Here is a 16,981-nt window from a genome sequence, read left to right as displayed (position 1 = left end):
GAAAAATGTCTGCCAACAAAACAAAAAACAAACCTACTTAAAACAAGTCTAATTGCCTTAACTTCAGGATTATGTTTCCTCACAAAACTGCTCTTATAAATTCACTCAAAGTTCTATTATCATCTAATTACAATTCCTGTACAGCTATTTATATGCGTGTACTTGGAAGCCAAAAAATGAAGCTTCCATTACTTTTGCACCTACCACTAAAGCAAGTAGGAACAGGATGATCAATAATTCTGTCAAGAATTATTTTAAAAGATGCTGGAATTCTTTTATTTGCTGTTTTCTCATAGCTCCAATCAAGGTTCGAGGAGCTAGGCAAAATGCAGGCTTAACATACATGATCATCCCTAGACTTTCTTACTACATAAAAGAGGAAATTAATAAAAGAAGAATAAAAGAAATACCACACGGCATTTTCTTTCCCCACCATAATTTTTCAATTTTCTTTAGAGAAATGCCAGCCAATAACTAATTAGAACCATATCCTTTGTTATCCCAATGGGAAGTATACGAATGGTCTTAAAGAAAAAAATGTTAATGAGAACTTTTAAAAAATTTGTAATCTGGAACTTTTGGTTTATCTTCAGTGTAAAACAAAATTCTCTTCCTTAAAGCTATTTTTGTAGTTGGTGAAACACGAACATGGTCCATCAACAAAAAGGTAACTGTTGCCCTAGCCGGTTTGGCTCAGTGGATAGAGCGTGGGCCTGTGGACTGAAGGGTCCCGGGTTCGATTCTGGTCAAGGGCACATGCCCAGGTTGGGGGCTCCGTCCCCAGTAGGAAGCGTGCAGGAGGCAGCCGATCAATGATTCTCTCTCATCATTGATGTTTCTATCTCTCTCTCCCTCTCCCTTCTTCTCTGAAATCAATAAAAATATAGTTTAATAATAAAAAAAAGTAAGTGTTCATCCACCCAGTACCCTGAACTAGGGGTGCCCTGGACTTTTCACTGGTCTTATCATGGAATTGACATCACAAGCACCCTAATTTCCAACAAGAAAGACAAAAGCTTAAAATTACTGAAAAGGAATTTGCACTACATCTCTGGTATCAAGAGGGAAAGTAACCCCTTTCAAAGTGAGTGCACAGCTTTTGTAATTTTCAAGAGTATGTTTTCCATGAGAAGCACAGCTGGAGTCCTTTTACCTGGTTGTATCACCTCAAATAAGAATGTTTCTGGCATAAGATCTTGAGTTACCTATTCATGAACATCCAAGAACAGAAACTATAGCCTCAAAACTGGACTTGTTTTAGAGAACTAAGTACACAGAAAAACTCTGAGCAAAAAATGAAATGTTTAAATACGAACGCACCATGGTTTGGGCATGTGCAGCATTCTGAACTATATTGTCAACTGAGGGTCTGCCTTGTGTCATCCAGACTCTCATCCTGGCGGAATTAGCAGGTTTAGGCTAGGCAGGGCCTTAGACCACGTTTTTTCATGCAAAGGGACTGGCCAGGGCATAGAGAAGCAGGCATGGCCTATGTCATATCAAATATTCTTTTTTGAGAAAAAGCTTCAAGCATGGTCGAAACATCTCAATTTGCTCCATAGTTTTACTCTCCAACAAATTTATTTTCCCCACTGTGAAAATCACAGTAGGCGCTAGGTCTGTCACATTTTATCATCACTGTATGTTTGCAAAAGCTAGAAGTCGCCGGGGTTGCCCAATAAGGACATGACTTTACACAGACTCTGGTCTATAATAGACACTTGTCATAAGGATGGAAATATTACTTGGTAAATCACTTTCTGACGATTATTCCTCCCCAAAAGGCCTATAAAAACAACCATTAAGGAGACAAAGGGTTCCACATTGTAAAGCAAAAAATGGACTAACCATTCATACGAATGCACAGATTAACCAAACATATAAATCACAGATGGGCAAAATCACCAAAAAAAAAAAAGGCTAAAATGCCGGGTTTTGCCTCTGTGTGGTTAGTGAGCCCATGTCTTTCCAGTGTTACATGTACAAGCTGCATTTGTTAAACTGTATTTCATCCTTTAAATCCCAAGTCTGTACCTTACACTACTTCAGGATGGATGACTTACTGGAGACATTTAGGGTCACAGCATAAGCCTTTTGCTCTCCCTAAATCTAAACCATGCTTCTCAACAAGAACCTATACACATAAAAGAAACACATGGCATGCCATCCTGCCTAGAGGAACTTAAAGGCCCTCAGAACAGCCCTTCTGTCCACAGACTGAGCTGCTCAGAAAGGGAAGGGGCTGAATTCACACGTTGCATACGAATTAAGCAAGAGCACCCCAAAACTTTTTGTTTAGATTCATGACAAAAGTTCCTGAATTCATTTTATTAAAACAGACATCTTCAGATACACTCAAACACCCAACCTAACTTCAGCAGCAAACTGGGCGGAATGAGAAGTTGACAGCGAAGTATACATTTCCCCAAATCCTCGGTTCTGCCGGTCAATCTGCAGCTATGGGATCAGTTCAGCATTTAATGCGAAGCATGCCAAGACGACAGTGGCTCACCAACCAAACAACTAAGATCTGCAAGGACGGGTCTGCTCCTGTGCCTGGGAGGAAGCTGCAGAGGATGGCTGGACAACCAGACAAGGAAAAGCTCCTGGGTGGTCACTAGTTCATGCAGGGGTGCAGAGCTAGTGAGAAAGGGAGAGGAGTGAGTTCCCTTCTTGCCCATAGCCATGGTCAGCGGCCGCCTCCCCGGGGCGCAGGGCAGCCTGACCTCGGCCTCTGGGTCTAGGGTCCCAGGGGGAGAGGTCCCAGAAAAGCAGATTTCTCTGGAAAAGAAAATAAACTTCCTGGTTTGGGCATTATGGGTAGGGGGCTAGCGCCCTCCCCCACCCACTACAGATATCCGAGAGGGGTCGAGTGGTTGAGAGATGAAGAGGCCTTTCCCCGCAACTCTGCTCGGTAGGGGTCACGGAGTCAGGACCCCCCAGCGCAGCCACCCCTTACGGGAGGCTCCCAACTTGTGCAGACAGGGCTCTCGACTCCTCAGGACGCAAGCCGGGTTTGGGGGGCCGAAGGGTGTCAAACTTGCCCCTCGGCCGCGGCCTGGCATAGGCACCAGGGAGTTGCCGCAGGAGACCCAACCTGGTGGGGTCCCGGGATGGGGGGCGGCACAGCCAGAGGAAGGTGAGACCGAAAGGCAGGAGGGGAACTACGTGCAAAGATGGAGGAAGGGACAGAGGGGACGGACAGCGGGTGGGTTGGCGGGTGGGGGGCGGCGAGAACCTGGCTCCCGGGAACGCGCGGAGTGTGCACCCAGGCCGGGGGCGCCGCCGAGGCCCGCGCCGCTCACCTTCCTGTGCTTCTCCTTGTAGGGCAGCGCCAGCCACGGCATGTCTCGCACGAAGTCCTGCCACTGCCGCTGGTCCTGGTCCGAGGACACGAAGACGATCTCCAGGCGGCGCCGGGAGTCTGGCTCCGCGGCCGCCCCGGCCCCCGGCCCCGCTCCGGCTCCAGCCCCCGGCCCGGCCGCCGCGTCCCCCCGCAGGCGGCTGTAGAAAGCGGCCAGGTTGGCGCTCAGCTGCGCGCAGGGGGCGCTCAGGCTGCAGCCGAAGTAGAGCCCGAGCAGCGAGATGCCGCGGGCGCCCAGAGAGTGTACGTCCACCTCCTCGCCGCCACCCGTCACCAGCTTCTCGCCGAGCAGCTCCTCCAGGAAGCCCGACATCCTGGCCCACCGCAGCCCCGGCACCGGGCGCGCAGGCAGCGGCGACCCGCTCCCTCGGTCCGCGCGGCGGGCGGAGGCGACGGCAGCAACGGCGGCCAGAGGAGAGCCCAGCCCACACGGGAGGAACCCGCCCACACGAGGGGAGCCCCGCCCACGCCGACCCGCCCACGCCACGCCCCCTCCGGCCCGCCCTCGCCACGCCCCCTCCGTGGTCAACCCTGGCTGCCCGGTCCGCCCCAGCACTGTCCGCGGCCGCTGGACACCGGCGCTGGCTTTCGCCGCCTGGCCAAGGTGCTCGGGAAACAGCCCTGGCGTGGAAGCTGACCAGCACGCTCCCCTCCGACGGGAATGCCTGGGGCCTAAGTGAAGAAAGAAGAGTCCGCTGAGCCCGCCTTCCAGGGCTGCTGGACTTAGCCTGAACCTTCCCTCCCAAATTCTCAGTTCTCTCCCGACTTCTCCAAAGATTCCCACGGTCCCCCCACCCGAGTTCTGTTACCCTTTCTTATTTCTCCCTCTCCCCTCTCTCTCTCCCTGCACAACGCATAACCCTTCGGCCATTTCGTCCCCCACTGACCTCTCCCTTGGAAGGCTTATAGGTCTTACCATCTTCATGACAAAGTATTTTCTCAGGCTAGGTCTTGCGCGGCACTTATTTTTCTGTGTGTATGTTTTCTATTCTCTACTCTAAGAGGATTACTGTATTTCTTGTGTCATTTCTGATCTGGTGCTAGGCACACATGGGAGATCCATAATACTTGTGGGTTGATCGCAGGTCATACTGTGGGATTTTAGTCCACAGTCTGCAGCGGCCGGCCGTTCGCCACCAGCGAGTGGCTGTCTTCCATCTCCACTAATGTATGCAACAGATGCCGCATACATTTAAATCAATGCTGGCTGCTCTTCTGAATGGTTCCATCGCTTATACCAGGTATGCTGATAATTGAGAAAAATTCTAGGGAATTTTTTTTTTTCCAGTTGGCAAGATGCTACCCTATGCTTAGAGAGAACATGGATTAAACAAGTGGTCTGTAGCAAGTCTTCTGGTCACACACACGAAAAATTTAATGTGTACCACGTCCACTCTCCACTTATGACCTTCAATGTGTGTCAGCTCAGAAACCCACAACGCGGTAAAAAGAAAAAAACAAACAAAAAACCTGCTCTCCTCACCGCCTTCCACCAGTCTTTCTGAAGTTATTTATTGGATATTTACTGCCATCTAATGGAAAGAGTGAAAAAGAAAATGAGATCTACAGAGCCCAATACTATTTGAAAAGAGATACTTGGCAGCCAAGCCAAAATTTTATGTTATAGCAGCTTCACAAACACACACGCAAATCACAGCACGCTTTACAGAGTTCACGTAAACCCCAGATTATAACCATAAGCTTTTGGCACAAATTTTTACGCCTAAGGTTCTCAATTTTTCTAGGATAGAACCAGGAATTTTACTGGTTTTCAGCTCAGTGAAATGTTACCACATAAACCCGTGCAGGAAGTGGAGGTGAAAACCAAGAGTGAACTGGCAATCTCTAAAAAATCATGTTCATTTTCTTAGTATCTACTTAATATTGCTGCTCATTTCACAAATTGGATCTTTGAATTGAGGACTGCCTTTAAGCAAGGAAGAACCCTATCGCAAAGGCAAATTCTGAGTTAATTTTCAGAGTGTCATGTCAAAATTCTGTGCCATTGCAGGGACAGTATTATAGACAGTCCTCGGGTTACGTCAGACTCAGCGTAGTCCGTTTTGTGGTTACATTGCCATCTCTCATTTATTTATTAAAAAAAATGTTGCATCATTTCGATGTATGTACATATGTGCTTTATGTTTTTTATTATTTATTTACCACAAGGTCAGGAATTATCTTTCTTTAAAAAAATTTTTTTTTACTGTTTCACTTTATTACTGCTGTGTATGTGCTCCATGTGAGTGACATAGGTGCTTATGTAAATGGGTTCCGACTTACGGCGAAAATCGGGTTACGTCGCGTTGTAGGAACAGATCTCCGACGTAACCCGAGGATCTACTGTATTATAAAACACAGAAAGCATCACTTTTTGGTGAAAACATGTTAAAGCACCCGGCCAGCATGGCTCAGTAGTTGAGCTTTGACCTATGAACCAGAGGTCATGGTTCGATTCCCAGCCAGGGCACATGCCTGGGTTGCAGGCTTGATCCCCAGTGTGGGGCATACAGCCAATCAGTGATTCTCTATCAACACTGGTATTTCTATATATCTATCGCTCTCCCTTCCTCTCTGAAATCAATAAAAATATCCTATATAATAAAAGCCTAATATGCAAATTTTTCGACCAGGAGTTCCACTGCTTGCTATGACGTGCACTGACCATCAGGGGGCGGTGCAGAACATGGCGGGGCCACAGCCACTAAGACCACAGGGGCCTGTCGGGTTCCCCATGGGTTCTCGCAGGAGCAGTGTGCGAGGCTGACCGGGAGAGCGTGCTGCCCACCCAGCTTCCATGATGAGGGCCCACACTGTGCCCTGGCCCACAGCGTCCAGCCACACTCACCGCATCTCCGTGTGGGGACTTGGGCCGTGACTCAGGCGGAGGGGGGTGCACAGGGGCCCCAGCCCAGGTGCTGCCCAGGGCCCAGAGGTCAGCTGGGACCTGCCCTTTCATGCCAGAAGCTCACCCTTCAATCACAAGCCAGGCCTAGGGACTGCACCCATGCATGAATTTTGTGCACCGGGCCTCTAGTGTATATATAAAACAACATGTTAAAGCTATTAAAACAGACATTAAATTATTTGATATCTTTTAAAATTCTATAAATAGATTCATGCTTTATCTTCTCACCCAAATCATATTTGAAATACCTGTGAGTGGGTTATATCAGGCACCCTTGAAAGCATGTGAGACTGATAGATTCCTCTACTCTAACATTTTCAAATGATCACTGAAGAAATATGAAATGACGATAAGCTTTTATATCCTACGGAAGCCAAAGGACAATTTGGTGTGGAGGTAGGTGAAGAGGGAATTTGGGGGATTGCAAATTTGGGAAAATAGTGAAGTCATTATTAAAGTACTTAACTTTGGTAAACCAGGAGCAAGCCTGATATAAAGAGGCGGTTTGTTCGGCATTTCACTTTTATTATTTTACAGGAAAGCACTTTCCACTGGAGTGTGTCCAAACCAGCATCTGGCACCTGGGAAAGTGAGAGTTTGAGCAAGCTGCACATGAAATATAAATAAAATTTAGAGAATTGTTGGTGCAGCAGGCCTTGGTTAGAAGCCAAATATCACAGCTGCCTTTTAAAGGGGCGTGGAAAGAGGGGATTTGCAATGGAAATGAATCCAAAATCATAATTCTAGTGGGTGTTTGTTACAAGAGGCCCAAGGAGACTCATTGGGCTTCCTGTAAAGAATAGCCAACATCCTTTGGCTTACTGAAAGCACTCTTTCTGCTTATGTAGATCAAGAGACACACTTAAAAAGAATGTCCTGCCCAGCCGGTGTGGCTCAGTAGTTGAGCATCGACCTATGAACCAGGAGGTCATGGTTCGATTCCCATTCGGGGGCCTGGGTTGCGGACTTGATCCCCAGTGTGGTGGGGGAGAGTGTAGGGGGCATCCGATCGATGATTCTCTCCGATCATTGATGTTTCTATTTCTCTCTTCCTCTATGAAATAAATAAAAAAACTACACTAATAAAAGAGAAACATGCAAATTACTGTCACTCTGCTACGCCCAACAGCCAATCAGAGTGAGTATGCAAATTAACCTGAAAAGATAGTGGCAGCCCCGTCCCCCAGCCACTCCGGGCCTGTGGGAGTCAGAGAAGTCGGGCGCCAGTGCCTGAGGCTGGCTGTAGCCAGGGAGACCAAGAAGCCACCTGCCCCATGATCCCAGGCCATAGCCAGCCTCAGAAGCCGCCCGCCTCACATCTGCCTGCCCCACATCCTGGGGGAGACGGAGAAACCAGGCCCCAGCGCCTGAGGCTGGGTGTGGCCCAGGAGACGAAGAAGCTGCCTGCTCCATGATCCCAGGCCGCAGCCAGCTGGAGAAGTTGCCCACACTGCATCCCAGGGAAGATGGAGAAGCTGCCTGCCTGCAGTCCAGACACCAGCACCTGCGGCTGGCTACAGCCTGGTAGATGGAGAAGCCGCCCACCCCGCGGTCCCAGGCGCCAGCACTTGTGGCTGAAGCCCAGGCGAAGCCACCTGCCCACCATCCCCTGGGGCTGCAGCCGGCCTGGGCACCTATGGCTGACCAGAGGGAGGGAAGCCCGGATCCCGGGTGCCTGTGGTCGGCTGGAGGAGGGAATCCTGGGTCCCAGATGCGGGGCCAAGGTAGAGGTGGTTAGGGGCAATCAAGCCAGCAAGGAAGTAGTTAGGGATAATCAGGCTGGCAGGCAGAAGCAGTTAGGGGCAATCAGGCAGGCAGGCGAGTGGTTAGGAGCCAGCAGTTTTGGATTGTGAGAGGGATGTCTGACTGCCGGTTATCCCCTGAGGGGTCCCAGATTGGAGAGGGTGCAGGCTGGGCTGAGGGACAACCTCTCCACGCCGCCCCCCCCCCCCCCCGCGTGTACAAATCGCGCCGCCCCCCCACCCCGTGCACAAATTTCGTGCACCTGGCCACTAATATACACACACACACACACACACACACACACACACACATACACACACACACACACACACACACACACACACTAGAGACCTGTTGCACAAAGTGATTCGTGCAATAGGCCTTCCTTCCCTTGGCTTCCAGCACCGGTTTTCCTCTGGCACCCGGGACCCAGGCCTTGACTCCAGCCAGAGTCTGCCATCTTCGTCTTCACTGCAGACTCCAGAGTCTGCAGTCTTGTCTTGACTGCAGCACTCCCCTCCCATAGATCCCTTTACCCCCCCCCCTCCTCATAGCAGGCCTCCTGCCCTGCCTGGCCACTCCCGCCTGGAGCAGCTGGGTGGCCGCCATCTTTGGCCTTCTAATTTGCATACTCACTCTGATTGGCTGTGGGCATAGTGGAGGTACGGTCAATTTACATATTTTTCTATTATTAGGTAAGATATCCTTACTGGTATTTAGTTAGTAATGTTACATAAATTGACTGGCTATTCTGAAAATTATTATTGTTTTAAAATAATTATTAAGGAGCTACAAAATGCCTGACATTGTACAGAACATACACAATCACAACATTTTCCTATTGGGAAATGGCATTCTACGGTACATGATGTCATACAAAACATGCACAGAAAAAAATATATATATGACATCTTTAAGATTCATAAATCACATTCCTTGGTCTTCAGGTATAGTAGCATTTGTGCACCAAGATGTATGTGTACAGATATTTATTGATACACTGGTGAAATTAGAAAAACACAGGGAAGAGTCTAATTGTGAACCAAAGAGGATGATTCAGTTATGGCACTTTCATCATTAGGTATATAATCTGGCCATTGAAAAGAATTAAGGAGATTTCTCTGTACACTTAGTAGTCTTCATTCTCCAGAATTTATATAAGGAATTGCCTAGATTAGGTTGCTGTAATTTCCCATTGACCTTAATCACAGGGTATGGTAACTAGGCGACCTCCCATATTTCAGACATGCTCTGTTTTTCCTCCACTGTAGGCTAGCAGTCCAATTTCCCCTTGGTAGTCAGGATCAGTCACCCCACCCAGCATAGTAACTCCCTTCTTTGCCTGTTAATTCAGAGCTCTGCGAAGCCCAAAGTGGCTGGGTCTTAACTTCCAGTACAATGGAATCATTGTTGTGCCTCCTGGTGGAAGCATTTTCCCCTTTGGAATTAAGCAAAACCTAAGTTTGTAGGAACAAGAAACAAAATTTTCTAGTGGGTACCTGGGGAAGAAGCAGCGAGGAACGACACTCCCATTTCCACCCCTTGATTCCTGGACTCGTCACATACACTGACATGGAATATCTCTATGATGCAGCACAAGAGAAAGTAAGGTGTGGAATAGGAGAACATACTAGGCTACCGCTTATAAATTTTTAAGTGGAGAAAAATACATATGCAAACATAATGTTTATATATGCATGACATTTATCTGGAAAGACATGTAAGAAATAGTAACAGATTGCTTGGGGAAGGGAGCTGAAGGAAATAGATGTGAGAAAAATATGGAAGCTCTAATTCCAATCCAAGAAAAAAAGTACTTTTTGAAATTTCAAATAGGACTTATTCAAAAGATCACACACTGCAAGTGGAGGAAGAAAGATTTAAAGGACAACAGGACATCTCAAAATGAAAGAGAAAAAAATGTCTCACACACAAAAATTCAAATTCTGTTACAACAAAACTGCTAGCACAAAATGAACATTTTTATAATATAAAAGCTTCCCAAATCCCATAGCTCAAAAACGAATTGACAACATTTGAATCAAAATTGATTCAAACAAAACATTGTATTCCATCTAATTGAGAGTTCCCTGTAAAAGATTTTACCTGTAGATGAATGCTATTTTACAGTTTTTACATCTGTTTTATCTTTTCCTTTTTAAAAGGCTCGTCTTTTGCCGCAGATCCACTGATAAGGGAAATTGCTTGATAGAGAGGTGAGTGAAGCAAAATATAGAGGTGAGACTTGAGAAGGATCGAGAGGAAGGAAGGGAAAGAAGGGTTACAGCAGAAGTATGGTGCTTGTACTGACACCAACTTGATATGTAATTTTGGGAAGTAACCATTATTGTTCATTTTATTGTTCATTTTGTCTCCCAGAAAAGCAGAAGGAGTCTAGTTCTTGAAGCCTCCAAGCTCTTTTCTGAGTCAGAAGTGCAAGGAGCTAGAATATCAGAATGCATATTTCTATTTGCCTCCAATACTTTTCAGAACAAATCTCAGGATCACAACTTGTCATCCATGTGCTCCTATTGCAGATATAGGCGAAGTGTCTGACTCATCAATCAAGTCTGAAGTCGGTCCTAGCAATCCACCAGACTGCCAGACTGTTTGCCGAACCTCCAATAACGTTTGTAAGCAAAGCCAAAGCAACAGCACAAGAGATAGCAAGCAAATCTGGATTGTTGGGTATGGGCGAGTAAATAAAACTCCCAAACAATTATGCTGAGGGAGAAATCTGCTCCAGAACATGAAGACCACCCACCAGAATCCAGCTAGAGTCTAAGGCTCTGTCACTGGAAACAGTACAGGATACTTTTGCTCTCATCATGGCTATCACAGGTCAGAGGCAAAATGAATGAAGAAATAATAATAAATATTTTCTAAGAATTTACACTCGACTGAGGATAGGACACAAGTCAAAGAAATGACACGAAGTCAAAAAGTCCAAACTCATCTCCCAAACATGAAAGAGCACAGGTTATTAAGCATGATTCTGAGCACCCTGGCTGGCGTGGCTCAGTGGATAGAGTGTCAGCCTGCGAATTGAAAGGTCCCAGGTTTGATTCCAATCAAGGTCACATGCTCGGGTTGTGGGCTCGATCCCCAGTAGGGGGCATGCAGGAGGCAGCCAGTCGATGATTCTCTCTCATCATTGATGTTTCTCTTTCTCTCTCTCTCTCCCTCTTCCTTCCTCTCTGAAATCAGTAAAAATATATTTTTTTTTTAAAAAAAGAATGATTCTGAGCCATCACTTCTAGATCCAAAAGAGATAACTGGGGGGGGGGGGGGAGAAACCAAGATGGCGGCATAGGTGAACACCTAAACTGCTGCCTTGCACAACAATTTCAAAACTACAGCTAAAAGACAGAACGGACATCATCCAGAACCACAGGAAAGCTGGCTGAGTGGAAATTCTACAACTAGAAGGAAAGAGAGGGGCACACGGAGACTCAGAAGAGCTGCAAAAGGCTGAGGTATGGAGACACGCGAGCAGAGAGGACGGGTGGCTGAGTGCCTGGCTAGCTTTCTCTAGCAGGAGAGAGACGGAAGCTCCCGACTGCACTGAACCCCAGTTCCCACTGCACTGAATCCCAGTTCTGGGCGAGACCCTGGAGACCCAGATTCATACGGGGGGAGTCTGGACTGTCGGGAAAAGAGAGGAGTGCACAGAAACTCAAGGGAGCCGCGAAAGGCAGAGGTCTGGAGGTGTGCGTGTGAGTGCTCGCAGAGAGGACTGACTGCTGAGTGTGCCGCTGGCTTTCTCTAGCGGGAGGAAGATGGAAGCCCCCAACTGCGCTGAACTCCAGTTCTGGGCGAGAATCTGGGAATCCAGATTCACTGGGAGAGAAACTGGACTGTCTGGCAGCGGGTGAAACTCGAGGGTGGCTTTCTCTCAGAGGTGCTTGCAGCAATTACCACAGGACACTGAGACCCAGGGGCCTCATAGGGCAGGGCTGATGGGAAGCCAAGGCTGTCTGCTCAGCCCTGAGACTCCACCCCTTCCAAGCTGAGCACAGAGGCTTTTGCAATTTTGCAAGTCTTGTCTCATAATGCTGTCTCCAGCACAGAAGTTCTCCTGGCGTAGGCACAGCTGATCCTCACAGTCAATTGGCCTGGAGGTCAATTCCTCCCAGTGATACCAACAACAATCAAGACTGTACACACAGTCCACAAAGGGGTACACCAAGAGTGTCCACCTCAGGTAACTGGGGAGGCTGAGCCACTGGGCCATACAGGACACCTAGCACACAAAGCTACTCTACCAACTCAGGGAAGCAACGAAAATGCGGAGACAAAGAAACAGATCACAAACGAAAGAAATGGAGGAAAGCAAACGACTGGATATAGAGTTCAAAACCACAGTTATAAGGTTTTTCAAGAATTTCCTAGAAAAGGCCGATAAATTTAGCGAGACCCTCGAGGATATGAAAAAGGACCAACTAGAAATTAAACATACACTGACTGAAATAAAAAATATTATACAGAGACCTAACAGCAAACTAGAGGAACACAAGAATCAAGTCAAAGATTTGAAATACAAAGAAGCAAAAAACACTCAATCGGAAAAGCAAAAAGAATCCAAAAATTTGAAGACAGTGTAAAGAGCCTCTGGTACAACTTCAAGTGTACCAACATCAGAATTATGGGGGTGCCAGAAGAAGAGAGAGAGCAAGATACTGAAAACCTATTTGAAGAAATAATGACTGAAAACTTCTCCCACCTGGTGAAAGAAATAGACTTACAAGTCCAGGAAGCGCACAGAACCCCAAACAAAAGGAATCCAAAGAGGACCACACCAAGACACATCATAACTAAAATGCCAAGAGCAAAGGGCAAAGAGAGACTATTAAAAGCAGCAAGAGAAAAACAGTTAGCTAGCTACAAGGGAGTACCCATACAATTGTCAGTTGATTTCTCAACAGAAACTATGCAGGCCAGATGGGAGAGGCAAAAAATATTCAAAGTGATGAATAGCAAGAACCTACAACCAAGATTACTCTACCCAGCAAAGCTATCATTCAGAATTGAAGGTCAGATAAAGAGCTTCACAGATAAGAAAAAGCTAAAGGAGTTCATCACCACCAAACCAGTATTATATGAAATGCTGAAAGGTATTCTTTAAGAAGAGGAAGAAGAAGAAAAAGGTAAAGATAAAAATTATGAACAACAAATACATATCTATCAACAAGTGAATCTAAAAATCAAGTGAATGAAAAATCTGATGAACAGAATAAACTGGTGAATATAATAGAATCAGGGGCATAGAAAGGGAGTGGACTGACAATTCTTGGGGGGAAAGGGGTGTGGGGGGTGCGGGAAGAGACTGGACAAAGGTCGTACACCTATGGATGAGGACAGTGGTGGGGAGGTAAGGGCAGAGGGTGGGGTGGTAACCAGGTGGAGGGGAGCTATGGGGGGAAAAAAGAGGAACAATTGTATTAATCTGAACAATAAAGATTTATAAATTAAAAAAAAAGAGATAACTGGGAATGGAAATGTTCGACTAAGAAGTAAACTTGGACTGAAATGTAAGTGTCTTTCTGGGCACGTGTTATAAAAGCAACACTTTTACAACTTTTATAACTTATGAGCTTAGATTCTATCCTGGCACGGAGGAGAATTCTGAGCAGGGACATAATCACGTTTCTGTGCTGAGAGATCGCTCTGTGGGTGGTTTGGAGAAGAGCAAGGTAGGAGGCATGAAGACCAACTGATTCTATTAAATGAAAAATGATTACAGCCCAGTATGGCCGTGGCAATGAGTATACAAAGGAAGTGGGGGTTTGAAAGCTATTTAGAAGGCATGTAAGGGATGCAGGAAGCAAGGCCTCTAAGTCTAATAGAGCATGGATGCATCATTCACCCAGATGGGAAACTCAGGAAGAGCAGGCTTGAGGAGAAAAATAAGGTCTAATTCCGGTCCACCAAACTCGGGAGTCCCAGAACAGCTTCTGCCTGTGGGAGCACAGTAAGAGCCACACCCCCTTAGGGAGCCCTCTAGTCTGCCTCTCATCTGCTCCCCTGACCTCGGGGTGGGGTTGCGGACTGACTTGGAGATCTGACTTTTTTTCTAACTGCTCCCCTTATGTGTTCAGGCTATTCCTTGCTTTCTGAGGCCTCCTACTGGGGCATGAGCCCTCAGTCCTTTTGCTCCCAACTCACAGCCCAGAGGGTTCCCTGCTAACCCTCATACTGGTGCTGCCTCCTGAAACCTCAGAGAGCCCACCGTATACCAAAGTGCCTTCTCTTGGGTGGAGATGGGAGTTTCCCCCTAAAACCCAGGTTGGCTTCAGCATGCTGAGTCCCGGTCCTACTCTCAGTCCTACAAACTCTTCTTGTCCATATGAGGCAGCCGTACCTAAGCAGTGCATTCCATGCCAGGTTCTCATTCTGCTGTCTGGCCAGAGGCCTGCCTGCCAGTGTTCCCGGCAGGTGAACGGCTCTCTCTCGAGTGGCAGGTGGCTCAGTGTGGCTAGCTGAAGAAGTTATAACAAGCTTTTGCCTCGTGGCACCTGAGAGAGCAAGATGGCTGGTCAGCAGCTCTGCCGGAGCCATTGGAGAGAATCTGGCCAGGGTTCTTGTTCTTGCTACGTCGGCTCAAACGGGCAGCTCTGAGCCGGAAATATGGCCTCGATATGGGCTGCCAGTGTTTGTGTCAGGATAGGAAGGATACAGGCTTCATAAGTTGGATCAAGTGAACTTCCTTGAATGGGTCATTCAAGACATATCTACCTTACTGCAGAAACAATGCTAGCTCTTTGTACATAAAATTAAAAAAAAACTTCCATCATGAATGTTTTCATGTGGAAAAAAAAGAAGTTATAACAAAAAACACAGAACTCCACTCACCCCACCTGTTCCATGGTCCCAGCAAAGCCGCACTCCTGCTGCTTCACTCCTAGAAAAGCTCATTGTCAACCCAGAGCACGTCCATGCTCTCCTTCAGCTGTGAACGTGCTATCAGACACAGAAAGCTCTATGTTCTGGCCGGTGGTGTGTGGGAAAGGGATCATTACTGGTTTTGTGCTCCATCCAGGTCTTCCACTGGGCAGACACTCCCCGAGGCCTCCTCACCAATCAAGCTCCAATTCTGGCCTCACCTGGAAGCACATGGCCATGTGCTGCTGCCGGATCTGTGAAGTCTGATCACCTTTCTTCAGAGCTAAACAAAAGACCGGTAGGAATCAATGGCTTTTTATTTTTTTTCCACAACAAATTGGCCCAAACCGCCTGGCTGGTGTGACTAAGTGGTTGAGTGGCAACCTATGAACCAGGAGGTCACGGTTCAATTCCCAGTCAGGGCACAAGCCCAGGTTGCGGGCTCGATCCCCAGTGAGGAGCATGCGGGAGGCAGCTGATCTATGATTCTTTCTCATCATTAATGTTTCTATCCCTCTCTCCCTCTGCCCTTCCTCTCTCTGAAATCAATAAAAACATATTTTTTAAAAATTGGCCCAAACTCTTGAACACCAGCCTTTTGAGCAAGTGAAACTTACTTTGGGATTAGAGATGAAATTGGCAATGTGCCACCTTTCCCTTCTTCTCTGGCCCACTGCTACCCCGCGGTGGGACCCTAGCCCCATGATGTACTCCAGGCTTCAGTGAGCCAAACAGTTGTGCCCCGTCTCAGTGGAGCTCCGAGTAGTGTGAATCTACTTTCAGTGAGAGGTCACTGTAGACAATGATGTATACTAGTGGTTCTGAAATGTGGTCCCCAGCCAGAAGCATCAGCATCACCTGGGATATGCATATTTTCACGCCCATCCCTCGCCTTCCAGAATCAGAAACTCTGAGCCCAGCAATCAAGAGTTGAACAATATCTTCAGGTGCTTCTGATGACCACTAGAGATTGAGAACCACCTATGTAAACTGATGGTATTGAGCATCTGCCTGAACTAAGCCTTTCTTGGTCCAGCAAGCCCAGCCCCCTACCTAGCCAAGGCCCCTCTCCTCCATGAATATGGATAGATTTTTCTGATAAATGACCTGTCCTGGAGGCAGAGGGGAGCAACCTGCAGTTTCTCAGAGCTGCATGTGGGGAGCTGGTCCAAAGTCTGGTGGTTGCTCTTAGGCAACTGCTGGCCATTAAACCCCAAGACCCTATGGCTGGAGGTTCCACACCTTCTGTTTTACTTCAGTCTTCTACAGTTAGAAATGCCAAGCTCTATCCCATCTGTCACCTCATGCCAATAAATGTCCTCTTGCTGGGGACCTTAGGACTAGCTCCTTCAGTGGCCTGGTTGGAACAAAAGCAAGGTGAATCGTACGCTATGCTCCGCAGCACAGAGAATGCTGTCTATGTTGACTGGATATCCTCACTACCTTCTGTTTCCATTTATGTTTCTCTTAGTGGATACGCCCAAATATATGCTGGTCTGGATCAACACAATAATTTGTGATCTATTTTAGTACCGTAAAAACTACAAAAGTTTTTTCTGGGTTCATATATAGTACTACCTCAGTTTACCTCAGGTTCTGAGTTTGCAAGCTGGTAAACACTTTAACTGGTTCAACATAAGGTAAATTTGGCTTTTCATGGCAATTTTAGTCCCACATCACTAATTTCACTGACAACAACCAGCTCTCCATCCAGACACAGTCACCTCCACTTCCTATCACAGTCCCTGATTTTTCTTACGCTTGGTTAGCTTCATTCACTTGTTCACTGATTTGTTCCCCCCCGCCCCCCATCAAAGGTTTAATTATTGAACAAAACAGTTACTCCATACATTTATACCATGCTAAGCACTTCCCATTCCATCTCACACCTGCAGGAATAGACTGTAAGGGCAGTGGCGAGGCGCCTCCTGCCGGCGTCCCGGAGCACTGCAGCTTTGCAGGCGTGCTACCGCTGCGTCCCCGCGGGTCACGAGCTTCCCAGGACCTGGGGACGCGTGCCAGCGCAAGGCTTCCTGGGAAATGTTTTAGGTGTACGTGTTAGAACTACAAATCCCGGTAGGCAC

The 16,981-nt window shown here is 47.2% G+C and overlaps 1 protein-coding gene across 1 annotated transcript in view; it reads right to left on the bottom strand.

The window, feature by feature from the left end:
• Positions 1-3,678, bottom strand: part of NXN (nucleoredoxin) — a 154,726-nt gene extending 151,048 nt beyond the window's left edge. The window contains exon 1 of the mRNA XM_080681606.1: positions 3,306-3,678. Within this exon, the coding sequence (XP_080537732.1) occupies positions 3,306-3,677 (372 nt within the window). The 5' untranslated portion in view covers position 3,678. The remainder of the gene's footprint in view (positions 1-3,305) is intronic.
• Between the last annotated feature and the right edge of the window lie 13,303 nt (positions 3,679-16,981).

This window comes from Plecotus auritus (genome assembly GCF_963455305.1).
Source record: "Plecotus auritus genome assembly, chromosome: 7".
NCBI lineage: Eukaryota > Metazoa > Chordata > Mammalia > Chiroptera > Vespertilionidae > Plecotus > Plecotus auritus.
This window is presented reverse-complemented; position numbering and strand designations above follow the sequence as displayed.